The sequence below is a fragment of the Vidua chalybeata genome, chromosome 13 (assembly GCF_026979565.1).
Source record: "Vidua chalybeata isolate OUT-0048 chromosome 13, bVidCha1 merged haplotype, whole genome shotgun sequence".
In the NCBI taxonomy this organism is placed as follows: Eukaryota; Metazoa; Chordata; class Aves; order Passeriformes; family Viduidae; genus Vidua; species Vidua chalybeata.
This window is the reverse complement of record NC_071542.1, coordinates 10,222,353-10,249,876: the sequence shown is the minus strand read 5'-3', so window position 1 is coordinate 10,249,876 and position 27,524 is coordinate 10,222,353. Positions and strand designations below refer to the sequence as shown.

The following is a 27,524-nucleotide window of genomic DNA, read 5'->3' as shown; positions in this document are numbered from 1 at the left end:
TCTCTGACTGTCATGTACCCTTGCTGCCTGGTTATAGCTGATAAGAAGACTCTGCCAAGCTTAGCATGGTTTGCTTCTCATTATTTTACCTCTGTGTTCCCACTCGCCAATCCACCCGCAGTGCCTGGGTAATGGCTGCGGGTGGGGGCAGCCGGGCAGCCACACATCCCTGCTGAGCCAGGGCTCTGGAAGCACGGGAGGGACAGATCCAGTCTGTCCTTTCCGTGGGTGACATCCGTATTGCCCTGTGGAGAAAGGAGATCTTTTATTTGAGAGGCTGTGCCAGCCGGAGGCGGTGATGCATCTCAAGGAGCCGATGCCCGCTCATTCCCCCTCCGCACGCTTTACTTGGAACGGGGGTAGGGCCCCTGTGGCTGTTTCTGGAAAGAATATCTTCTAGTTTGGTGCATGCAGGTGCTGTCAATATCTGTGCAAACCTATCATTCTCAAGTGTTAGTTATCAGAGTTTCCAGATAAACCTTTTTCTCTCTGCTGTTCCAAGATTTTTCTAGTTTGTCTAATGTCTTTTGATAAATCAGCTCACTTTGCTACTGAATTTCTACTTGCATATCATTAATCAAAGACATAATATCTTGTTTAATTTGGACATCTTTGATGAAAATCTGGGCATCAGCCATCCTGTCTCTCAGCACCATGCCATTACAGAAATACTTTTATACTTCACAAGTTCATTCAGTATCTCTAAAATAAAACAGGGGACTTTTTTTTTTTTTTTTTTTTTTTTTTTTTTTTTTAATTTCAATGGTAACAGCTTTGTTCTGAGATTCTCTATTCCTTCGCTGGGCTTTGGAGTGAAAGGAAGGTGCTGTAGGTAGTTTCAGGGTATATAGATATGTTTTTGCTTATTTTATCATTACAAATCAGATTTTATAACTGAATTCTTCTTCTAGTGCTGTTCAGGAAAATAGTTTTATAAGAATATAAAACACTTCTTTAGTATTCATAGCTTATAGTATCAGCAGGAAAATATGCTCTATTTAACACACAGTGGGTAACTGTTCAAAGTAAATGCCATGATAGAGCCTTTACAATTTGATTGATGGATTCCATGATTTTACATGAGGTAAATTATTTATTATTGCCTTGAATACTTTATTTATGGGGATTTATTGCTATAGTGTCTGATCACCTCATAAATATCAATTAATTTAACCTTCAAAATTAATTATTTTCAAAGTCATTTTACAAATATGCACAATTTAAGAACACTCCCTCTGTCTCAAAGAAGCAACATTCAGACTTTAATATAGGTTTCTTTTATAAGCTAGACAGCAGCTTTCTGATGAAAAAGTGTTCCACTGGAAAATGCACTTGTCAGGCTCAAACTGTTCCATGGAAGTACAGTTTGATGACTTTTTTTTTCTTTCAAACCTAAGCACACTGCACAGGGGTTGGAGGCTCCTGGTTGTATGGCTTAGCCTACCCTGTGGACAGCTTCAAGGCTCTCAGGGTCTCTGACTTCATGGTTGCTGGCACATCTAGGTTTTCCAGAGTCCCATTTTGGAAAAAGATTTTTAAAACCAGGTTTCTCTGTGACACAGAAATCTGCTTCTTTCTCATAACGTGGACCAGATGGTCCCCAAAGCCACACATACTTGCTGGGACTGAAATTTGACAGACAACATAAACATCACTTTATGGTCAGCCTTCTATAAAGCCTCAGCAGCTGGAAGCGGAAATGGGTGGTTTATGCCCATAGGTTCTAACAGGTAGCAACAAACCCATTCTAGCTGTCTTAATAAGTTCCATTATTTCTTCTGACTGGGGAAGGTAAAAAGCAATCTCACTTGTCTGCTTGCCAGTCTTACTTGGCAGATGATTCTGGAGCAACATTTGGCATTGATGAACAGGGAACTCTAGGAAAGTTACATGGTTATAGCCCTGCAGGGAAGTAGCTGACATTACTAAAACTGAATACATTGTAATTAAATGAATAAGACTTTGAGTCTGTAACACCAGTTGCAGGAAGGGAAAAGGACCCTGCAACAAGTCCAATTGTATTGCTCACATTCATCTCGGTTATTACTTTGTAATTATTCAGAACCAGTGGAAGGTAATGGTAGTGCTTGCTTTGACTTAAGTAGTTTCTGGCCATGGTTGGAAAGAATAGGTGTCACTGAAATTGGTATAATCAGAATACTTGAAATTGCATTAGTACTGCATATCCCTAAATAAATAGAGTATGTAACTTTTTTTTAGTTGGAAAACATGCATAAAGAAATGTTTGTATATATTGAGATTGATTGTCTTAAGTGGCCTCACCATATGAAGTAACTATTGTTTACTTAGACATTGCAATACTAGCAATGAAGAACTTTCTGAAAGACCAAGGACAAAATAATAATAGAGAACACTTCTTAAAACAGTAAACATTTAAATCTGTCTTTAATCTGTATACAATATTTTAGTATAGCAGTTCCTAGGAAGTTTCTAGCTGGTTCTAGCTGCATTAATCTATTGAGTAATTGCTCACAATATTAACAGAGATTGTAAAATTTTCCTCTGCTAAGATTATTAAGTGTAAAACAAAAGAAGGCACATGTTCCCGTTTTTGAAAGTATTCTTACTAGCTTTATTTGCATGGATAGAGGCATCAAATAAATAGGACGAGATAGATTAAAAAAATCCATTGTCCTTCTATGTATGAGGGACATAGAATAATTTCAACTTTTCTATTTTTATCAATAAAATCATGATAGGAATAGTGTCATGTCCTGTCAACTTTCAGTTGTCATAAACTCTAGTAACAAAGTGATTTGAGAGGGTTAATATGGATGAGAGGAATAGGTTGGAAAGAAAAATTCCTGTGGATACATCATTTGAGGAGGGCAGTAGGCCCCTCATACTCATTTCATAGGACCTTACCACTACATACACCCACATCCTTGATTAGTTTTGGTAGTAAGCAATTTTTCCTAATGAAGAATTAACGTATTTTGAATCATTTATTTGGCTAATGTTCTTGTTGGCATGTTTCACTCACACATACATAGTTTTGTTCATGGAAAAAATAGGCTACAGTAATAGTGCTTTAGAGTAAAGAAAAGGAAGCAACAGGAAGATTAAAAATTCCCACTCAAAGAGCACTAGATTTAGTTTGTGGTTATTAATGATGCTGGATGCTCATTTTTTATTTAAGTATGAGTTTTGCTCAAAAAACCTGGATGGTTACTTCTTCAGATATGGAGTGTTGTGAGACAAGGTTTCCCCATTCTATTCCCGTTGTTCAGATGTTACTGATTCGATTTTGTGCTTGTCATGTAATCTTTAATTTATAGAAGTGTATGTTACCTAAAAACCCCAACAACTACAGGCCAAAAACATACAACACTTCTAAATTTAATTATTGAAATGTATATTGCAGTGATTTACCTTTTCCATTTTATTCTCTACTTCTAAAACATATTTCTGAGTAAAAAATAAGTATTCATCCTTATCCTTTTTATTTTTTTCCAGACCAAATGTGTGTGGATCACGTTACAATGCCTACTGCTGCCCTGGATGGAAAACGTTACCTGGTGGAAACCAATGCATAGTCCGTAAGTTAATCTAGTTATGTGTTATGACTGATGTTTGTCTTTGTCCTTCTGTGTCTCAGGGTGGTTTTAATTGTATACCAGAATTGAAATGTATTTCTGTATGTTTTCAAAGGCAGCTGTACACGATTGCTTTACCATTTAAACTATATTAAACTAATATACAAAGTTTCATGGGCTACAACACAATGATGTGATACCAACATTTAACAAAAGATTAATCTCCTCCACATGTTCTGTTTAAGTCTGTAGTAAAGGGTTTCAAGGGGTGTGTGAACTTTTGGGAATGAGTGGACTATGTTAATCTGTTTAAGTTAATGGAAGGAGGCAACAGCATCAGCCCAGCAAATGCATTTTCTCCACTTTTTTGGACCATATTCCTGAAATATATAGGGATATAAATATATACATACATCATAGTGCTGTATGCATATTCATGCGTAGTAGAACAATGTACCAGAAATAATTCCTAAAGGCACTTTGCCCAAGGCTGATAAGACTCTCTCCAGAGATCCTGCAGCAGCATGCTGTCAGATGGGAATTACTGCTCTTGTCTGTGTGTGGTGCAGAAATAAAGGAAGCATTATGTTGCTGCCTCAGTGCCATCCTTCCTCTGAGAAGGTAAAATGGACAACAGTTTCACTTTTCCAGGGAAATCTCCCCATATCTAGTGTGGCCTGTGGCATGTTCCCAGAGCTTTTCATAGCAGATGGTGAAGGTCTAGGTCTTAGCTGCTCCCTGTAAAGATGCAGATGAACAGGAGGAACAGTTTTGGGATCTGTTGTATGTGGTTTAATGAGTTTGTGGGTATTTATGTTATGGTACTGAATTTTCTATCAGGTGTTTTTTTTATGTGTTTGAGGTTTTTGAGACGTATTTTAAAGGCATTTATGTTTTCTTAATAGCAATCTGCAGACATTCCTGTGGAGATGGATTTTGCTCTAGACCAAACATGTGCACATGCCCAAATGGTCAGATAGCCCCCTCCTGTGGTTCAAAATCAAGTAAGTATTTCTTCTGTGTGTCTGATATTACTCTTTTGAATCTGTGAAGCTACTAAGATATGTAAAATTGTGAAGCTACTAAGATATGTAAAATAGTTCAGTGGTCAGTATTTAAGACAAATAACCTCTGAGTCACCAGACATACTTTTACCACAGGAAGGGAAGTGTAGCTTTCTATGCTGAAACTGAAGAATGACTCAGAGATGGGCTTTTGGAGACGCTTCTCTTTTTTGCCAAATCAAACCCAAATCAGTCTTATTAGAAGCTATTTTAATTTGCCACTTTGTAACACTAATTCTAGTTCTCCTTGTTTTCTGGAAAATACCTTATCTCCGTTCACTGGTAGACATGAGCATGTATATGACAAAAGTTGTAATGATAGAGAGACAACTCTTGACAATTGGCTGATCTTGACATGCTTTGGAATTTCCTTTAGATTTCAAAGATTATAAACCAGACACTATGTATGCTGTATACTAATACCTAGGCCTACAAGCTTTAGAGCATTTCCTTGCCAGGCTCAGTACATATCTTCTGAATCTAATACTGCTTTCTTCAGGTGACACTTCTGTAGGTACTAGAGGTACAGAGTTGCTCAAGTTTTTAAGTGGAACAGCTTTTCATCAGAAAAACAAAGATTCTTTGAAAATGAAACTTTTCAGACAGATGACTTTTCCTAGAAATGTTTGTATTTCAAGATTTCAAGGAAGGTTTCTCAGAGCCAGGGAAAAATGAGTAAAATTGAATTCATTCAATAAAAAGAGAACTCAATGGCTAAACATGAGCTGAGTGTTTGAGATAGAGTAGGATTCATATCTGAAATGCCAACTGCTTAGTACTCTGTATTCTCATTTGAACATAGTTCTGTCTCTTAGAATGTACATGATCCAGATTTTTTTATGACATGAAGTTTCTGGAAAGAATTTTGGGGGAGACTGGTTCTCACAAATGCCTGTAACTATCTGAACAACATATTAACAGAAGTCAGTGGGGAATGCACTCAGCAGAGTTCTCTGATATTATGCAAAGTGGTTATCCTTTTAGTACTAAATATCTTTTGAGACTCAGTGTGTGGTCTCCTTTGCTTCTTATTTTTTACTTTGCCATTTTTTTGCTTTCCTGGTTGATAAGAGTTTCCCACATAACTGACCATTTCACTTTGTGGTTTTAGCATCCTTTTTATGCAATAACAGTGGAAAAGCATTAACAATTGCAGAATGTTATGGAATGGCATGTACTAAAATGGTAAACATTGTTCTTTGTAGTTCATCCCATCTCATGCTTCTCTGATGTATGTTAGGGAGAGGGCAGCATGAGGAAGATGTGGAGCTCTGGAGTTCCCATAGAGTACTGGAGGGAGGGAAGGGTTTGCAAAGTGCTGCACAAATGTGTGTGGTGGTGTGCTCCTGCCTGGCTTTGCAGCTACTGTTTTACCAGGTGCTTATGCTTAGTCCTGTAAGCCAGTGAAGGAAGGTATGACCTTCTCCCAAGTACCCTTCGGGGCACAGAAGGGGACATACATCTCTGTATCTGTTACATGCTTTGGCACCTTTGGCAGAAACAAGTGGGCCTTACCTCATTTTTTTTCTTTGGCTCCACTTGAGTCTTTTATGAGTCAAGACTCAAAAGAAAAATAGGCTAAAGTTTTTGATTCTTCTTGTAGTTCTTTTTCTGAAATATTCTACCATTGATCTCCATAGTTTTAGCCTTCATTGGAGTTGTTCAGTTTCTGCAGTAATGTAAGATACATTCTGTGTATGTGGTTTCATCCCCTTTATTTATTAAAACATACCAATTCTAAAAGCACAAATGTCTGGTAAGTTGTAGAGAAAAGAGACTCCACTGCTTCTGTGCACTCATGTGTAATATTTTTATGATTTACCACATCATTAGTACTTACAGAACATACTTTATGTAAATCATTTGTGCTGTTGGCACTGTAGACAAAACCCATGAATATGTATTTACACAACAGGCCACAATGACTTAGATCTGCAATTAGAAAACAAAGTAAACATAAAAAGTACTGTTTGACATCAAATGGTTACTGTCAACGACCTTTGGTAACAGTTAATATTTTGTCAGAATATGCATTCATTAAACCTTATTTTAATTATGTTTTTACAATAAGAAAAAATTAATTAAATAATTAAAAATCAAATATAAATGGTACATGTTTGTCACATACAAAATAAAAATAGCAAATATGAGTGAAAATGCCATGATTTCTCAGAATTAAGTGTATAGCTTCTGATACATGAGATGTCCTTTGGATATTTTAAGCTATGTGTGTCTTTAGTACTTAAACAATCAGTAGTGGGCATGGATTTTCTAGCAGGTAGATCCATAGACAGAAACTGAATTGGCAGTGACTCTTATACTCTGGTTGTCTGTCAAAATAAAATACTTAATGTGGACTGGAAAGCATATGGATTTGAGAGCAAAACAAAGCTTCCAAGTTTGATTCTCATGCAGGTCAGTTGCTGGGACTTTTCTGGTTAAGAGTCAGCTTTAGGAATCTGATTTGTGGTTGAAAAGATCAACCAGTGGTTTTCTCGGCAGGGATTTTAGTGACATCAGTAAACTTACTGGCTGAGTAGTGGTTATTTCTGTGTAATTAGAGAATTTTTGGGCGTGCTTATAGCAGGCTTGGAGATAAGAGTGCCAAGTGTGGAGGCCTCCCTGCTGCTGGCTGTGATGTGCGGGTGCTCTGACACTGCAGGCGCACCTGTGTGTGGATGTGCAACACTCTGTGCTGTGGGAGATGTCCTGTGCTCCGTGCTCTGCCAGCTCTGCGCTGGCAGCTGCTTCCCTGCTGCTCCCACAGCACCCGGGCTGTGGCTGCTGCGTCCGTGTCCGTCGCTGCTGCAGCCTGGCCCTTCTTATTGCTGCATTCATGCTCTGTGATCCTGCCACGTGTTAGAGCTGCTGCTCTGCCCCTGTGGGAGCAGGGGGCAAACGAGGAGGAGGGTGTCAGGCTGCCCTCAGGGTTATGGGTCAGGTCTGTCTCTGAGCTGAGGCCCTGGTTTTGCTTCTGTAGTCAGAATGGTTTTGGCTGGCTGAAACAGGGAAGGCATTTGCTGATGGGGCTGTCCCAGAAAGAAGAGAGCTGTGACAGAGGCAGCTGTGGTGGGTGCTCGGGGTGATGGCTGTGGAGACATGGAGTGTCCATGTCCAGAGCAGGGCCTGCTCTGCTCCCCTGCCAGCAGCATCAGAGGCACAGCCGAGGACTGAGCTCCTCCTCAGAGACTTCCTGCCCAGAGTCTTCCTCAGAGAGTGCCCGTGGTGTGGGGCTGAGCCTGGGCCTTGGCTCCGTGCCCTGGGACCCCACTCCTCGGGTGCTGTGGGAGGTGTCTGCTCAATGGCAGTAAAACCTGGAGCTCAGCCCCATGCCTTATACTCTGCTACTGTCAGAGGTGGTGTTGTAAGGTCTTGAATTTCGAATGTTCCCAGAGTTTTCGAGGGTACTGTGGATTGTGTCTGTGCCTTGTGCAGGGCTGTGGGGCAGCAGGCTCGTGTCCCGCCTTGGCGCTAGCTGCCATCTCTCTCCTGAGTCAGTCACTTGACAGAGAAAGCACGCTGAGCATCTGGGATGCGATGCGGCCGTCATTCCTTGTTTACAGCTCCTGGCAGGCAAAGCCCTGCGTCATGCACGGCCGGGGCTGGGAGCGTTTCCTCGGCAGTGGCACAGAGGCGAGAGCCGGCCTCTCCCGCGGTGCCCGCTGGCTGCGCTGCCGCTCGGGTGCCGGGCCAGCGGCGCCGCTGGTTGTCCCACCTGAGGGCTGCAGAGCCTCCCACCTCACGTTTCTTAGTGTGGGATCGCAGAGTAGACAGCACGTGTGCTACCTTTCGTCTGCTTGGTGAGCTCCTGCACATTTCATGAGCGGTTGTGCTTGTGGTAGTGCTCTGGGTGTGATGAAGTCTTTACTCAGTTTTGCTGGGTATTTATTTAAAAGTTGGGAATTGTTATGCTTAAGAGGGCAGCACTTTGATAAAAAACATAACTTTCGCCCACACGCAAAGCCTGTGTGGATATGTACGCTCTTGCTGGCTCTTTTGCAGATTTATAAAGTTGTGTTCCTGCAGTTATTCCTGTTTTGACTTCAGACATTTCCAGTGCAGACTGTTTACAAATTGGATGTGAAAAAGAACAATAATTGATTAAAAGCAACCATTTATTAATGTTAACATTTCCTGTGCATGCCAAGATAAGGCAAAGCTATGTGCATTGATTTACCAGCCTTTTAGTAATTCCTGTGCTTTTTCTTTGAGTCTCTGTCAGTGTGATATCTTGGAACAGGTTGTTTCACTTACTGGAATATCTCCACTGACATTAATGGAATTGTTGATATAGCTGAGAAAAGAGAACCTGGACCTGCATTAATATGCTAGTTTTCAAAAATGTATTTTTAACATCATCATCTGAGCTCCAGACAGCCTTTAAATGTTTTTCTGTAAACTTTTGGAAGGATAATATTACAGAGTAGTCTGTATGATTTTGGAAGTACTCTTTCCAACATTCCCACAAAAGAGGGCAGAAAATAAGTAATTAGTTTACTGACTGTATGTCAGTGATCCTCTTGCCTGGTAACAGGCGAGAAAGCTCACTGATTTAAATGGCTTGTTTAAGTAAGGATGACTGGGTGTCCCTGCAGTCTCCCATAACGATTTTAATTTTAAAAGGAGGAAGAAGTATTTTACCTTGGAAAAGTTATTTTAAGAAGCAGTAAGACAAGTTATGGAAACTTTGTTTGTGTACCCCAAAACAAGGAAATATACTTTATTTATACATGAACAGATAATATGAAAATCATAATTTAAGCTACTGTTAACCTTTTAATCTCAAATGTAGTTCAAACTACTTAAATGGCTTTGGTCTTCATGTGGGAATGGAAATTAGCTCTTGGCATAGCTTGCTCTAATTGAAATCAGTTTGTGGTTTTTAAGTTCCTTCCCTGCTTGACAGATGATATCATTTCCTATGCTTTTTGTAATCCCCTCTGTTTTTCTAAGATTGTATAAAGCTAGTTGAACTACACATTTTAAAGTAACTATACACCTTTTTCTGACCTACTTAGGACATTGTCAAAAATCTTCACCAGATATTCACTCTGTATTTGCAGACAATTTTACGTTTTATTGAGGAATGTTGGTGCATTTTTGTTGCTTGAAATCCTGAAGTACATCCAAAGCAGAACAAAGATGTATAATAACTATTAGACACATAAGAAATGTAACACACAGTTTTTGCTTTTATAATTGAAGAATTAAGGTTACTAGTGTTTTAAATGCTAGCTTACTTTAAATTCTTTCTCCAGTTGTATATTTTACTTTGTTTTGTGGAATCATACTGTTATAGAAAGCAGTACAGTTAAAATTATTATTTCTACTTGAAAAAAAAATTATATTCACATACTTCTGAACTGTTAAAAGCCAAATGATGCCTAAGGGTTTTGTGTGAGATGAAAAATTTGGTGTTTGGCATGGCACCTGTTAGCTGCAGGCTCTGACGGGATGTGCCATTTCCATTTTTCAGTCCTGAGCATTTCAGACAGCATGGTGTAGGTATCCAGTGCTCCATCAACAATCTACTGAACTGCTGATCAGACTGTAATCCTATCTGGGGAGGAGCCTTTCATGTGGTTCCTGTTAAGAGGAAAACCATTTCCCAGCTGCTTACTGGAGTGCAGGCCCCAGTTCACAGCTGTGTTGGACAGCAGGAAGGCCTTCGCTTTGTTGGGAGACCTGCCCACTTCTGTATGCCTTATGAAGAGCCTGACATACTTTTAGTTGCTCCCAACATCTAGTTAAGAGATATATTTGCCCTTATTACTAGAAAAATTACTCAGAGACATTATGTTTTACTGGCATGGGGCTTAAGCTGCCTGTTAAGCATTATAAGTGGTGGGGCTGCAGCTGAGGAGAGAGTGCTGCTGCTCCCCTGCCTCTGCCCTAGGGAGGGGAAGGTTGTTTGTTCTGGGGAAGGGCTGTCTGTGAGCTCTGCAGCTCCCAAGCACAGCAGCTCTACTGGTGGGGTGAGCCCACAGTTGGCATACAGAAAGAAATAACTCTGTTATTTCTCCTTTTTATGCGAGAAATCCTACTTGGCCAGGTCAGCTTGTTGTGTTGCATGTGTTAGCAGAACAGGGCTGTCTTCAGGAGCTTCCTTACATGCTTCCCTTCAATACTTCCCTCCCCCACTTCCCAGATGATAAGACTCCCTTTCTAATGGTGCTGTCTGCCAGAAGTTTAGTATTTTTCTCTTATTGAAGGCTTTTTCTCATAATTGCAAACTAGGAAAGAAATGTTGAGGATTTATGCTCATATGAAATGCCTTTGACTTCATTTGAATGAGAGGGTGCATCATGCACCATGTCCTATATTCCTTAGGAACTCTATATTGTGTTCTGTAGTGCCATTTTCTGTATCTGTCCTCAAATGTGCATTGTTGACTTCTAAAACTTTCTGGTTCACAGAATCAATCCCGAAAAACAAACCGTAAAAGTAAATGCTTACCTTTAGCAAACAGTAAAGTGTTTCTGACTGGTTTGATTTAACTGAGGAAAATCTTTTTTCCTTTCAAGTCCAACACTGTAACATCCGGTGCATGAACGGAGGTAGCTGCAGTGATGACCATTGCCTCTGTCAGAAGGGATACACGGGAACTCACTGCGGACAGCGTAAGTACACTGCTAGGAATGTAGATGCTGTTAAGTGATTCTGTGACGTGTGGGTTGGACACTCTTTAGCACTAAACTTCAGCTGCTGTTGAGCTTGTTTTTGATTGGATACAGTGAAATTTTGCAGAAAAATACATGACTTTGTAATGAATGCTGAGTGAATTCTTACTGATCAAGACTATGAAAATAAACATCATGTGACTTCATAATAATTGGATATAACTTGATCCTGTAGTTCTCACACTGCCATAATTCCTATAACCTCCAGGACTTCTCACCCACTAGAGCAGTGGGTCATATATCTAAATTTTAAATGGGATTCAGTTTTCATTTTCTGGACAAAATTAGGATTTTTAATAAAAAGTCTCATTTTCATTTCAGTTTTTGCATCAGAATTAGCTAGTATGCTTGAGAAATTTTGATGTTTTCTTATGAGAGTTGATATACAGTCAGTCCTTAGTCAAAAGCATTCCTGGATCTTCTGCTTGAAATCACTCCCAAACTGACTCTGGTGCTCTCTTGTTCTTCTTGGCTGGAATGCTGTGAAGTAACTCAAATAAGGATGTAGACACTGCTTTTAACCAAGGCTGTCACATTGCTATCTAGTGAAATACTGGTCTGACACAGAAAATGTGTTCAGCTCATTTAATGAAAACCTTTTGTGCTCTGTCAAAATCAATGGCACACTTTACATGAACTTCAGTGGGACCAGGAATTTACCCTAATAAACTGGAGGAGGATCACATGGTGAAAGGATTAAGAATTGTATTCCTGCCTTCACTGTGAAATATCAAGCGGATAAAAGAGGATAAATGGAAATCTTCTTTCTACTGAAGTGAATGTGAAACGGAACAAAGAATAACATTACTCAATGAACATCAAATTGTATTTAAAATCTTCTTTTTCATGTGCATGTTGTATTTTCTGATTATTTCTGAGAAGAATTTATTAAAAAATTGACTTCTGAAGTTAGTGACAACATGATACAGAGGAAGAGTGTCTTGAATTAACATGGAATAGATACTGATTAAATTTTGCTATCCTAGTTAATAGCATTATTTATTTAACACCAGCAAACAGCCTTTTAATACTGGATTATTACAGAAGGAACAAATACATTTGAGGATTTAGAGATGAAATATTCATCTGCATCTTCTCTCTACAATCTCTATCAGTGTTTGTTTGTTACAAGTTTGAAAGAGATACTATTTTGAAGTTATGGGATTGTCCAGCTATCCCAAAGAGAAAAGCTCTGAGAGGTCAGAAAAGCTGTTCCTGTATTTGGTTATTCCTGGTTGTTCCTGTATTTGTGTTATGCTCCCTTGAAAAGATGAGATTATGGTACTGATGAGGCCAGGAAGAAGTAAAAGGTTGTAAAGTAGATTCTAGGAAAGGAGTTTGGTATGTTTACCATTTTTACCAGTTTACCTAAATTGGCCAAGTACATACCTTCATTTCTTTCTGAAAACAGCTCAGTAAAGATTACTCTTGCCTTCCCTTTGATACAGCTGTCTGTGAAAATGGATGTCTAAATGGAGGGAGATGCGTAGCTCCGAACCGATGTGCTTGCACGTATGGCTTTACTGGACCCCAGTGTGAGAGAGGTACGTGCCCTAAATCAGTGGGAATAATTATGTTCCAACACCTCTAGCAGTAGGGCTGTTGGGCCATTACCTATTGTGTTCTATAGCTGAATTGGTTGTGTTTGTTTTTGTTGGTCACAAGGCAGAAAATAAATTATAAGCATTTTTAGAAGTATGTGAACTTCATAAGGGTAGAGGCCAGGATGAAACACAGACGTAACTGTTTACTTTTTTTGTGATGAAAACACTCTAGTGGAAGAGGTGGCAAATGAAAGTGTTTGTGTGCTTTTGCTCAAACTTCAGTTTCTAAGTCATCAGAAAAGGTCTTTGAATTTGATATACGTGCTAAGTAGCATTTTGCCTCTGTTTTTGTTATGTTTTCTTTTGCAGAGTTTATTCACTTCTCTTTTCCACTTTGTACAGATTTATTGTTTTTAATTTAGCTTTTTAGTTGCATATCCATAGTGATAATCTTCAAATGAAAACACGATGTTACCAACTGCCTTATATGGTATGTGGATTTTTTTTCCACATACATTTTTTAAACTGGTTATTAAACCAATTTAGCATTTTGTTTGTGAGCAGTACGGTGGACAATGTTTAGGTATAATCCTGTTGAGTTTTGTAAAAATGCAAATAAAATATTTTCATTTGTCAGAGCAATAGGTCTGTGTAGTTGGAAATTCATGCATTCTATTCATATAATAGGTTGTGTTACATCTCTGTGAACCTGGGACAGAATAGACATTAATAATCTGATTTTGGCTTCCATGTAGAGGATGTGCTTAGCACATGAAATTTCTGTCAATGAATGTGTCAGATGATCTCTGCTGTCAGTGCTGCACCTGGAGGAGTAACAGTTGGCTTTTTTATGTGGCAGCATAGGTGGGTGATACAGAACAACAACTCTGAGGGGACCAAAACTTTTTTTCCCTGTGCTTAAACTGATGAATCAGGTATTTCCAACACTCCCCACAGCAGATAAAATTGCTGTGTTGACACTGTGTGAAGTTGTGCCAGTTGTCCACTCAGATTTTATAAAAGTAGCTTAAACCAATGGTGAGATTTTTCCAAGGATTGAAAAGTAGCTCAGTTCTGAATCATGGGATGTCACTGCTGGAGAGGAGTAAGAGGAATGGGCAGTTAGGTTCAAGTTCCTAAGTTTGAAGAGAATAAATGCTTATAGGTGAGAATCCATGGAATATTACTGCAAAGACTTGAAATTACAAGCAGTTACTGCTTGTTCTTCATGGGTGAAGTTTTTGAGCCTTCAGTCTGGTGAGGAGGTGTAAAGTATAAGTTCAGAAGGAGATTGTTCAGTGCTACTTTTCTGTGTTGCCTGATCTGAGACCAGTTTGACTCCACATCATTAGGGCAAGTTTCTAGGCTGAATCCTGGTAACAGCTTCAGTCCTGTCCCTCAGGGCTCCTTCCTGGTGGTGGGTGGAGTGAGAAACTGGTGGCACAGAGCCAATTGAGCCAAGTCAAGCTGTCCTGAAATTACATGGCATGCTGTTGAGCACAATTGAGGTGGAAATCTGTAATTTACATGCCTTGTCTATAGGCAGTTTTTTACTTAGAACACGTGTTTGATTTTATAGTTATCAATAAAAGAAAAAATAGACATTAATGAGCTGTAGTATTCCTGGTTAATGCTCGCTTGCTGTGTTGAGGCCAAATGATTGTCATATCTTCCCAGAAAACCTCTGAAATTTGGCTGCTTTCACAGATTTCCTGCAGCCTCTCTACCTAGCTGAGCTAATATGTTCCCCTCCTCTAAAAAGGGTGTGGTGGTTTTTGGTCTCAGAATCACATTATGCCATGAGAAAAACTTTTTCTGAAGATAACTTTACAAGTATAAACTAATCTTAGTCTTAGAATAACTTGCCTTGTTCAGCACATGCACCTGTGTGGTCACTGGGGAGTTGTCTGGCTGCATATGATTTTACACAGCTGTCAGCTAAGTAAGAGGTCCACATTTTGAACCTAGCTTTGGAAAGTTCTGTGGATTTGACACTCCCTGGTGGGCTTCTGATGTACATGTGAATGGATGTTAGCCAGTAAATCGACAAGATTCATGCCTTGTAGAGTAAAATACTGTGTTTATTAGAAAGAAAGGAAAGAGGGGAGGAAACAAAACAACAAAAATAAAGCATCTCTGTGCATGGAGTGGGGGGGGGGTAAGGAAAATACTCAAGAGAAATAATGTCTTAAACTATGCCATTTCTGGCAGAAGCAAGAGAAGCAGATTGTTTTGAAAACACCATTTCTGGATATAAATGTAATGTGAAGTGATACAGTTTTGTGGCATACACATTCTCCATCTGTTTGGCTGTGATTTGACTTCTAGGTTATGCCATCCCACAAACTAACAGTTATGGAAGTAATTTACTGCTGTGTATCACCCAGTGCTTTTCTCTACAAGCATCAACTAACAGTAACAGTCAAAGAGTGTTTGTGGCACATATGTCACACACCAAAGAATATTCCAGCCTTTGCTGCGTATGTCATAACTCAGAACTGACTTGAATAAAATGTTGAGGCAACCAAACATGTGGGGTTCTTCTAATAATCTGATAGGAAAAACATTTAAAATGTTGCAGGTGGTTGGAACAAAATTAGATCCAGTTTCTTAGCTACAGAGACAAATTGTGTAGTTCTGTTCTAAAACAGTATCTACTGTTTTAAGTAGTTTTTCCATACATTACCTCAGTAAATGTCGACCATGTGATTGTTAATGAAGATCTGCAAGACTTCTGAGTAGGTCAAGGGCTTTATCTCATTAAAGATCCACTGCTTTCAAAGTGTATCAAAAACTATCAAATTTGTGGCATAAGTATTTCTGTGTATTTATTCAGTCATTCTTGGAGAGGGTAGCAGCTGGCCTTGGACCGTTTTGGCACACAAATCACTTTTTTGTATGTCTTAGAAGTCTTAATCTTAGTGTAAAACACTATAAACATGAGCATAAGGAATTCTGAGATTCACTTTTATCAGTGGAGTTCCTCTTCATGTCCTGGGAGTGTATCCCATGTCACTGATGAGACAGGCTTCACCAGAGCTGGATCGATAACTTTATCCTGGTGCACATGTATCATTAACTCCTGAGCTGTTGTGTGTGGTGTTTGGCTCCTTTCCAGAGCAGGAGAAGCTGCCTAGACATACTGTCAAGTATATACAGCTGCGTCATAAAACAACAGACCTGGCTTTTCTGTGGAATAGTGTTCAAAAAGGTGGACTTGACATAAACTCAACAGTAAAAGTGTAGTGGAGTTGGGAATCTTCCTACAGACATTTAAGACACATTTAAAATACATAGCCCATGAGGGGAAGTATTTCACAGATATTGCCCCAGTTAAAAATTGAACTTCAGGGACTTCTTTTAGGAAGGTGCTGAGTTCTCTGGCAGTGGTCCAGTGATGGGCTTTGACATGCTTTTAAGTTCAAACCCAAGATGCTTACAATTATGCAAGTGCTTAAGGGCCTTGCTGGATTTTGGCCCAAGCTTTCAGAGTTAGTTAAGATCTGAGAGATGCATTCAGCTTTTAGTTTATCAGTTATATTATTGATGAAATCACAGATAGCAGAAAATGAAGATGTGGACAAAGCAAAATTTCTCCCACTGGTTAAAAACTGGATGTCATCCTTATGCCATTTTGCTGTTAATGCTGAATAACTTGAGTGAGTTACAAATTCTGCAGTTTCTTTTAGAGTTGCTGAAGAGATTGAGAGCAGAGACTTAGCTTATGTTCCCCTGAGGATGATTCAGAACATTGACAGCTCTTTCTATTGTCTGTAAAAGAGCCTAGGGGATTTAGCTGGCTGTGGGAGATGCCCACGTTTGGGTCATGTGAAAACATCCCTGTATCTTGCACTTTATGAAAGTCCAGAGAAAAATTCATGTTAGGAGCTCAGGAAGATAAAAAACCAGATTTGGTAGAGCTGTCTACAAATTTGTGCACAAAGGTTTTCATGACTCTTTTAAACTGTTTCTCTTTAGACATTTGGGTGATAATACTTGAAGAGGGTGACTTCTGTATAATAGAAGGTTGTACATTGTTGTTATCCTTGTATTGCCGAAATGCAATGAAATGTGCTTTTCTTTTTCTGTCTGGATTCATTTAGAGGAACACAGTGGAAGCTTAGAATGTGTTACAGACCTGTTTGTTTATTTGAATGCTTGTGACAACATCAGGGGCTCAATCCTGCTGCATTCTGGAGTTTTGCCACTCCCTTCGCATAGGAGCAGAATTGGGCCTGATGTAGTTCAAATATTAAAAACGTACCATGTATGTTTTGTTTTTTTATGGACTCAGAATATGAGCAAACGATTGCTTTTTCTTCAAACAGAGTCGTTACTGTACTGCTCTCTTCATGGCAGGAATTTTTGCATAATTTTTAATTATATTTGGCCATTATTAAAAGTTCCCAGAATTAATGCCATATGTAAAAATATCTTTCCTGGAGCCTCCCTATGAAAGTGCAGCCGCTGAAAGTGGTCAAGAGTAATGCAGCACTCTGTATATTTTTTTTTCTTTCTAAATACTACAACGGGTAAAATGTTTTTACAAAGAGGACACTGCGCCCCTTAGTGTGCCCCGTCTCTGGTATTTAGTCTAAATGGAAAGTAAATAACAAAGTGTAGATAGCAGTAAAAGTATGTTCCCAAAGCCTTATGTTGCATTTAAAGTAGTATTGCAGCATATGGTAGCTGGCAAACATTTGAATAAACTTGATTTCTGTTGCTTTCTTCCAAGAAACACATCTGTTGACATAGACATGTAATTTCTGCAGCCCTGTAACATGAATGCATGCATGTACAATGTTATAGCAGCAAACTGAAGGATAGCTAAACTTGAAGGCCTGCAATAAGGACTCTTGCACACATTTCCCCCCCCTGAAAAGTTATGAAAAATGGCTTCAGACTGAAGAACAATATATTTAATCACAGAATGATGTTTTACTGACTTTAAAATAATTTCAGTATATGTTGTCACCTTTGATGTCTTTCAGATTTAGAATAAAAATTCCTTTGGGTTATCTTTTCTAAAAAAGAGGCTGAGATACCTCAATGAGTTTTTTAATTTTTAAAATTGAAGCTGCAACTTTATGATTGAGAAGTCAGCCTCTACAGAATGACTGTGTGTGATTTAGGTGGCTTGTAATACTTAGCAATATAATCAATAGATCTCTGGATCAGAACTCAGGACTCAGTCTGTTATTTGATGCCAAAAAGCACTTTAGGGATCTTACGTATAGGAAGGCTTTTATCCATTGTTCTGGTCCTTGCATGTTCACCCGATAACTGGTCCTGTGTTGCTTGCTCTATGCTTTGTGTGTCTTAAAATATCATATAGCCAGTCTTGAAATGTTTCTTCAGATATATGCTTATAAGCTTAGTCAAGATCCATAAATGATTAAGTACATATGGCTTAGGTCTCTTGTGAGATGTGAGGGCTCCAACTTTTGTACACAAAGCCGAACATTTACATTTTGTTCCAAATTGAGTTTTGATTTCACTCAAACAAATATAAAGTTTTCATTCAGCTATTTGGCAGACGTTTTTATATTTCCATGCTTTCTTGATTGGCTGCTAAGGACACTGACCTTTAGATGTGCAGTATTGTTTGGATTTTGCATTGTTTTAATTTTAGTTGTAGCAGTGGAGATGCATACAAATTTAATCACAAATTAAGCATAAAAACATTTGAATGAAATAGTTACATTGTTCTAATCTGTAAGAGTTGGTTCTTGTATGTAGGACATTGAAAGGACTCACAGGAAAGTCACTAGATCATTCTTCTGGTACTGCAAACAGCTTTGTTGTTGAACTCGACTCCTACCTCCAGCTTTGCTGGCAGCTTATGGCTCCTGTTTGCTGTGCAAAAAATTGGGTTCAGCTCTCACTGCAGCCAGGCTGGACCTTGTGCTGGCTTTGCCTGCATGTGGTTCTTGCTGTCTGCCTTGTAGTGTCTTGAGAAAGGAAGAGTGGAGGCCTGTGGAGGAGAGGCTTTATAGAATTTACCTACACGGAGAGATTATGGGATGTTACATGCAGATCGTACAGCTATAACTTCTATATACACAGTGCTGACAGCTGAAAGCTGTAGCTTCCCTGACTGGCCTGCACTGCCAGATCTGTGCTCTGCAGTATTCCAGGGAGAATTGGAAAGAATCCCTCTCACGTGTTGTATCACAAGAATAATTTTTTTTTGTGTATGTGTGCTGAAAGATTGAATCAGCTTATATTGATATTGGTTGTCATTGCAGCATGGTGTTACGTTTGAGGCCTTCAGAATGTGTATCTTAGGGCTGGTGTTCCCCTCTTAGTACCATTTTATCAGGCCCATTTTTCTAATTTCAGCCAAAACTTGTAAAAAATAAAATAGCTGGCCACAACTGATTTCTCATGGAAATTTCCAAAGAAAAGATGCCTTTGAAATGGTGACTCCCAGAGTCAGACACAGTATAGAGAATGAGTAAATGCAGCTGAGAACTTACCTAACAATGCCTATTTAGCTGTTTATGGAGAAAATTACTCCTTCTCTGGGCTGCAATATATTTTGATATAAGAAAGCACCGCTACCTGAAATCCTCTCATTTGTTACAGTGAAAACAAATGTTTTCCTTGTGAATCACCCATTCATAGCTTTTTTTCTTCTTGAACTGGTAAGCTGAGAATTTTTGTTAGAGTTACCACAGAAGCAAGCATCAGTATGCATGATGCCTCAGTTGAGTTTGTGACTTACTTTATTTTCTTTGTTTTTCAAGTGATCTAAAACTTTCTTGATGTCCAGTTCGAACAAAGAAAAGAAACCTCTTTTAAAACATAGATCTAACCTAATGAAAGGATAAACTGATGAAGGCATTTCCAAGTAAAACAATTCTTTTATGTAGGCCAGCTGCAAAATGCTAATGAAAATGCATCTTAAAAGAGAGATGCTCAAAGTGGTCAGTGTAACTGTTCAGACAACATGTAAGTTTTTTTGCTACCTATTTGTAATACAGCTGTTGAAATCTCTGTAAAAACAAAACTTTTCTAAAGTAAGCTGTTAGATTTAGGAAGAGATCTACCCTGTATCAGCATAAAAGCTGCATAAAATTGTGGGAAACAACTACCTAAGAGCAGTTGTAAGAACAGGCACATTCTCACTTCCAGTTGCCCTTCAGAGGTTCATGAATAATGACTGAGTAGTTTTTATTTTTTTTTCTTGATAGCTTGTACAGTTTGGCACTTTAGAGAAATGCTGTAGGAAAAGAAAAGAGGCCTAAATAAGGTCTGAAAAGAAAGGAGCCCTGAGAGAAATATTACTCTCCAAATTCTGCTATGCTGTAAAACAGAGCCCAGCTTTGCACTCTTTATCCACAAGAAACTTCTTTTGGAAAAAAAGGTGAAATTTTTCTACATAAAGAAACCAAGATTCAGTGTTTCCCTTCTCTGTAGGAAGATGTGCAAAGGGTATGGATACGTAATTTTAAAAAAGCATGAAAATTATTAAAAGTGCATGTGTGTTTACATATACATATACGTGGGTTTATATTTTAAGAAATGTAAACCTTTTTAAGCACCTGAGTTTTGATTGTGGTGCTATACATTTACTTTGTATCTGTTGCAGGTCTTACCCAAGCTAAACTAGCACAGCTAGGTTAATGGAACTGAGTCTGCTGTGTCATAGCCTTCATTTCTTTCTGTGGTGGTGTAATTCAGATTATAGGTCTCCCATTCTGAAAGAGTGGTCTCTGCACTGTTATACTTGTCCCTGAATGTTTAACTTAGTGTGTGCCCCAGTTTTTAAAAAGTATTTACCTCAAGTAAGCCTGGCTCACCGAGTGATCTCAGTCATGTTTTATAATGGTCCTGTCCTCAGTGTTTATGTTTTTTGCAAAGTTTACCCAGTGATTGCCAGGTGTTCAGTACTGTCCCCATTTGCTCCTTACTCCTTGGAATGAATGGTCTTCTGTGACCCTCTAGGGCTTTTTCTTCTGACCCAGAGGTGTTGACAGTCATAGGGAAGCAGGAGCTGAGGAGAAACCTGTATGCTCACAGTTGTTGCCTCCTTGGGGAAGTGGTGGCTCATGCTTTCATCCTGCACCACTGCACACACCACGGGACAAAGCCAGAGCCGTCCTTGCTGGCATTGCAGTGGTCATAAGTGGTATTTTACAAGACTTACCATTTTCCTTATTTCTGTATGCACAGGGACCTCACAGTACTCTTTGGTCTCAAGGTTAAGCCCTCAGCTTTTGCTCTAGGTCATTTTATCTCAGTCCCATTACTTACAATTGGTCCATTGAATCTATTGATAGCTGAATTTTCAGCAAGGTTTGGAAAATCAGTTTATCTCTGGCAAAAACAGGCAGCACACCAAAACGTGTATCTACTAGTTAGTGGGGTAACTCCTGCCTATCAAACAATGCATTTACATTCTTTTAAAAAACAGAACTCTAAGATTTACAAGGTGAGAGGGTAATTTCTAACTGTATTTCAGCTTACAGAATTGCTTAGGGTGGAAGGGACCTCTTTAGATCACCTAGTCCAATTCCCCTGCTCAAACAGGATCAGTTGGAGCAGATTGTCCAGGACTGTGGAAAATGTGCTGAAATATGTGTTAGTCTGTGTTTTGTAACACCTCCAGCTGTACCATTCAGACCTACTAGCTATTTAATGAAGGTCCAGTGCTAACATTGTCCAAGTGCTCATAATTCCAGATCTTCTACGTTATTTTCTTATTTGTGTGTTCTGTTATCCAGAGAGTGTTTTTCCTGTGGCAGTGATTGATTGAGTGCTGTGAAATGAAAGCACATGTTATGCTGATGACATCTAATGTACTTGCCTAATAAAATTTTAAAAATGGAACAGTTAGTTTAAAAATAAAGAATAAGCTGACAAAACTACAGTGGTTCATGGGGTGAGGAATAGGGAATGTTTTTAAATCCAAGTAATACTAATAACTACAGACACACTGTCAGGAGAGTTTTCCTGTTTGCACTTGACACTAATTGTAGTTACCTGCTTGTCACTTAATACAAGAAGATGGGGAGAACCTATTAGGTACTTGATAATTCACCTGATTTAGGAAGCAGCTGGGTACCTCAGTGATGGGAGATTTTAGGACCTCAACAGCTCCTGCTTGCTTATGTTTCTGAGAACTACAGCAAGAAAAAGTGATAAACATACAGTGGAAAGAGTGTGCTGTCTTTAAAGTGCAATTAAGGTGACTCTTAAAGTGAGACACACCTGAACTGTTTCTTCAAGGGTCATTGGACTGGTTTCTTGTCTGGATTGTCCAGATGTCTTAGCTCAGTTGAGCAGTACAGTGACAGAACACTACTTGGACTTGAAATGTTTAAAAGAGGTAATAGTAAAACCAGTGAAGTATAATTGTCCTCCTGGGATATGATGAAAGCCTTTATGAGAATCTCCATGTCCTGGTGGGACACTATGGGTGGTAACTTGGAGAGGTTTGTAAAATGCAAGTATGGCAGCTTTACAGTTGGATTAATACAGACTTCAGAAGAAGCCACAGGGTAAAAAATTACTTACAAACCACAGGCTTCAAAGGCCAAAAGATCTGCAGTGAGAAAAGAGGTGAGTGATCCACCTCTGTGAAAGGAGAGTGGATGTTAAGTTACTTGGGCTCCAATAACCTTTAAGGTAAGATATAGCTTAATGATGCAGATACTATGTTTGAAATTGAATTACATCCCGTGGTGTGAACTAATTCCAGCTACTTGGTTCTTGAGTTGAGGGGTTAAAGAGTGATAAGAGGACGATTTGTGAACTTTTTGAGGGATTGAAGTAAGGAGACGGTAATATTTTAATACACTGAAATTTGGTAGCATTATAGGGCTCATAAAGCAAAAGCAAGCGATACAGGTGAGAAGGGAAGATAGGCAAGAAGATGATGACAGAGAGGATCTAACCAGTTTTCACATATCTGGGGAAAAGAGCATTGGAGGCAGGTTGAGACGTTTTTAGACTGCTGCTTGGGCAGGGGAGACTCAGTGGAGATGTGCATTCCATTCATCTGAATGGCTTTTCTAGTGAAAACATTGCTAGACACAAGCACAGGCCAGGAATGGCAAATGATGAATGACTTAGCAAGCTATCTTGCTGGGTATTTAATCTGTGTGGTTATCTAAATAATTTGAAATGCTTCTCTTGGCCTGAGCCAGGCTGGACAAAATGAAGTGCCATGCATTAAACCTTGTGCTATTTCAGTTCTCGGGTCCCAGCAGGAACCCAAAAAGATATGGTTTAATGAAAGGTGATACTATATTAAAATAACAGTACAAGTTGTATCAAACTTGGTTCCAAATTCAATACAAAAGTCGTGGTTTTAGAAGGCATTTTAAATCTAGCACTAACACTTCAGTCACTTGCTGATGTCAGTACAAAAAAAGTGCTTTGTACAGCTGCTGAGTGCAAGGAAGATGAGAGGTTAAATTGGGTTAGCGGAAATGAAAGACGTGCTGTGGAAGAAGTTTTAGTATCAGATTGTTTATGGAATTTGTCATTAAATAACAGAAGTGTTTAAATTGGAGGCCAAATTTAAAGCATTCCTTTTTATAAAGTGTTCCCTATTTATGTGCAATTGAAATTATTTACAAAGGTATACAAGGAAACATTAATTTCTTTCCCTCTTGAAAAGATGATGGCAAATCCTTCTTAGTCTCTTACTGTTCAAGCCTTCTTAAGCTCAGGCCTGAGACACCGGTGTGTATTAAAATAATTCTGCTATTCTTACTACAGTTGATTACAGTGCTCTGTTATAAAGGGTGGAGGCACTTGGTGGTTCTCCAAAGAAAGTGAGTAATAATTGACCTAATGTACAGAGCACATGAATAACATATTCTTTTGGTAAGAAATTTATGTTTTACAGGGTGTGCTAGAGTTCACATCCCTTTTTCACATCTTCCAAAAGATTTTAAAATACTCAGCTGCTCTATTAAATTTCTAATTCAACAAATACTCAAATACAAAGTATGCATTAGATAAAGCTCTTGAGTTGAATCCAAACATTGAAAAATCTTTTAATCTGCCTTGAAAACAGCTGTTTAGAATTTTGAGTAGAAATAACAACTTCCTGCAGCCTACGTTGTTGATGTCCGTTTCAGTTCAAGCTGGGAGGAATTTCTCTTTGTTACTCTGCAGCAGCAGCAAGCCTTTGCATCTATGATTCGACTATCCCCCAAACATATTAGGACTGGTATCCTGGTCCTCTTTGAAATAAATTAACAAATAAATATACTTCCTTTGAATTCAGCATAATGGAGGAGAGACTTACTGAGAAGACTTTTGACACTTCAGTGGGAGTTGCCTGGAGTACAGCTTACAGGAGCTCCTTTTAACATCTCCCACTGCTGAGAGATTGCTTCATGTTTGTCTGCTGAAGGAATTCTTGACATGAGAATTGAGTTTTTTAGTGTCTGAAATTATTTAAACAAATTAGATGGGGTTTGTGCATATGCATATATAACTTTTATTCTTTGTTCATAAATATTTAGGTAATCTTATAAAATGTTAAGCAGTGATTCGGCATCAAACGCCACATACAAAATTTCTAGGCAACTGCTCATTGCATCCCAGGAAATACCAGAAGAGTTCAAAATGACTGGCATGTCAAGAAATATCTAAAGCAGTAATGATTTGCCACTTAGTGTAAACTATTGCCAAAACTCTGCAGGGACTGGCTTGTGTTTATTCTACAGCCTGTTTTGCTATGCCCAGAGGGTAGATTAGGCACACACACACTTGTGCCTATGTATTAGTTTTATATTCAGACATTCAGGCAGTACTTTAAACCTAAAGGTAGAAGCGTTAACATTGTTCAGAGAGGTGAAGCCTGGATGAAAGTTCAGGGTCACTCTTGAAGTGATCCAAAACCTACTCACATAAAATAAAAGGATGCCCAAAGACCTAAGTGGACTTGGAATCAGGAGGCAGAGAGACCTGATCAAATCTTGTCAGCCAGATTTCAATAAGGTTATTGAGAAAGCAATTAGACCTGTGCTGTGCTACCACACAATACTATCAATCAGTAATTTTGGATAAAAGTTGAAAATGTTTAAATGCATAAGCCACAAATAGGAATATGTTTTAGTGAGAATTGTGGTTATAGTGGATAGCAAATACCATTATATGGAATGGTATTTATTTAACTGCAGCTAGGGATTTCAAGATGATGAGTGAGAAATACTCTGGTAGAGTAAATAGCAAAGAAAATCAGTACAGCCTCTTTCAGTTTTATAATATATTGTTCTTTTCCTTTTGGGCTTACATGCCACATGCAGAGTCTTTCATGTGGTATTTTCATTTCTAAAGCACTTTTAGAATGCAAGTATGTTAATGAACATTGATTAACACCTAGACAAATTTGTATATGTGTCTTCCAATAGCCTCTGATGAAGCATAAGTAGCCCTTTTAAATCTGAAGAAGATGTTTACATTTTAGTAGGATTTAGGTTATGCTCAAATTTGAGCAGATGTGGAAGAGTTTTGGACCTTCCTTTTTTTCTGAGATGATGTCCTTGTGTCTTTTTTTTTGTTTGTTGTTTTTTTGTTTGTTTGTTGTTTTTATTCAAGTAGTCAGTGTTGTGTGTGCTTTGCAGTGGGGGATGTTGATACAGATGCAGTACCCAAAATGCCAGTGATTCTCCACACCTCTTCCAAAGCGGAAAGAGATCACAGCAGAATTACTGCCCTACAGAGGGGCAGCCCGATGCTCATGTGAAAAATAACCAAGGTCACTTTTGTGAACAGGGCTTTTAATCAGCTGTTTAAAAGTTGCTGATCCAATTTCAAGTTGCTAATTAAATAAAATGGGAGGAAGAAAGAGATCAGCATGCTGCCAGGCAAGAGTTCCAATCCAGTGGTTATCTAATTTCAAATGTGTGGGCTAAATATCTTTATAATTTAAGCTCATAGTATATTCACACACTAATAAAATATTATATAAGGGTAGTTTAACCACAACAAGCTTATTTTATCTCATAAGACTAAACTATTTGATGCTCTAAAAACATTTTTCTCCTGTGAATGTTATTTATCACAAGTGTAGTTGAAACCTGAAACTTAATAATTAAAACAGATATTCAGACACTTTCCTGATAATAATGATGTGGATAAAAGACATTATTCCTGGAGGAAGTCCTACTTGTGTTTTGGATGTAGTGCAAAATATTTCTGACAATCAGGAGGAAGTTTTCTCTTCCCCTGAAGTGTCTTAAATTATGAGCTTTCTACTGTTTTACAAGAATTTTTTTAAAGCCATCTAAAAGTTTTCCCACAGTGCTGGCTTACAAGCAGCTGAAACTTTAGACACCACACAGAACAGTCTGTTGTTCCACTAATGTTGCTGGAAGTGAATCACATACGTATTGATGACCACCTGGATGTACCCATTCTACTAAAAATTAAAAAGAAAATATTTCCTATGTTTTTAGGCACAAATTTAAATTGGCACTGCAATTGCTAAACCTTGCAGCTTAGGCAGATCCCAGAGCTCCCACAGAGGAACTTTAAACTGTGTTATGTTGCATTCTGTATGCTTCCCCCTCATAACTCCTCACTGCTCCCCAGCAGTAGAAGGGTGCTCCCTCTTCCCTCCCCCTCCCTCCTCTTACCAGTTGTGGGAACCCCAAGGTGCTGCCTGGCATGTACTGCTCTCTTGTACTTGGTCCCAAGCAGAATTTGACTTTTAATACCTAAAATATCATCTGTCTCAGCTGTGAATCTCTTTTGGTTCGAGGGTAAGGGAGTTTAATGAATCACTGGCTTCCTGATGGCTTGATACTTCATTCGAAGCCCAGTGAAGTTAAAAGGAAAAACATACTCAGGATTTTTGGTGGTGTGGAGTAGGTCCTATATCCAGAAAGGTAAGGTAAACATTGAGACACTGCCTACACTTGGATTACTTCACTTCTGTTCTTTCTCTGAGTCCTGATTCCTTGACAGGATCACCCATTAATTTAAGTACTTGCTTTGTATGATGCTGAGTTACACCAGGAAAACTGTTGGGGAGGAAAAAAATGATCAGGATGCACTTAACAGTCTGTAAAATGAAGCTTGGTCTTCTCAGAAATAATTTTCATATATATATATATATATACACAGGCACACACATACACCTTACTGCTTTTTTTTAAAAAATAAATTCTAACTCTGAAGATAGGAACACGGATCTTGTCATGGTTTATTCTAATCCACTCAATTGTTCAATTATTGTTCTTCTAGTGTAAAAATATTTCAGAAGATAGCACAAGTTTTTGCTATCTAGTAGAAATCCTTTAGTAACAGCGTCCAATGTTTTTCTTGTTCAATATAGTTAATTTTATGAGATGGATAGATAGGAGCTGCCTAATTGAACAGATAAGCAGTATGTGGTCACTCCTAGATTAGGCCATTCTTCATGTGGTTTGTAACGCCTTTTTTATCTCGTATTCTTATTTATCACTGGCCTGGTGTTTGTTTTTCTTGATTTAGGATTATGACATTTAACTATATAAATGATATCTGAGTACATAATTTGTACTTTGTCATCTTGGAAGTATCAAAGTAGAAAACAAATGTGGATATCAGCTCTACAAATGTGAGGAAAATGCCTTTTGGGAAAAAGGATGGTTAATAGCTGCAATTTGTGTAGTCATTGTTTATTTGGCCACCCAATGATCCTAGTGGATAGTATTTCAGAGTGCATAG

The 27,524-nt window shown here is 38.6% G+C and overlaps 1 protein-coding gene across 1 annotated transcript in view; it reads left to right on the top strand.

Moving 5' to 3' along the window:
* Positions 1–27,524, top strand: part of FBN1 (fibrillin 1) — a 145,754-nt gene that overhangs the window by 10,173 nt on the left and 108,057 nt on the right. The window contains exons 2-5 of the mRNA XM_053954527.1: positions 3,478–3,560; positions 4,463–4,561; positions 11,146–11,241; positions 12,750–12,845. Of these exons, the coding sequence (XP_053810502.1) occupies positions 3,478–3,560; positions 4,463–4,561; positions 11,146–11,241; positions 12,750–12,845 (374 nt within the window). The remainder of the gene's footprint in view (positions 1–3,477; positions 3,561–4,462; positions 4,562–11,145; positions 11,242–12,749; positions 12,846–27,524) is intronic.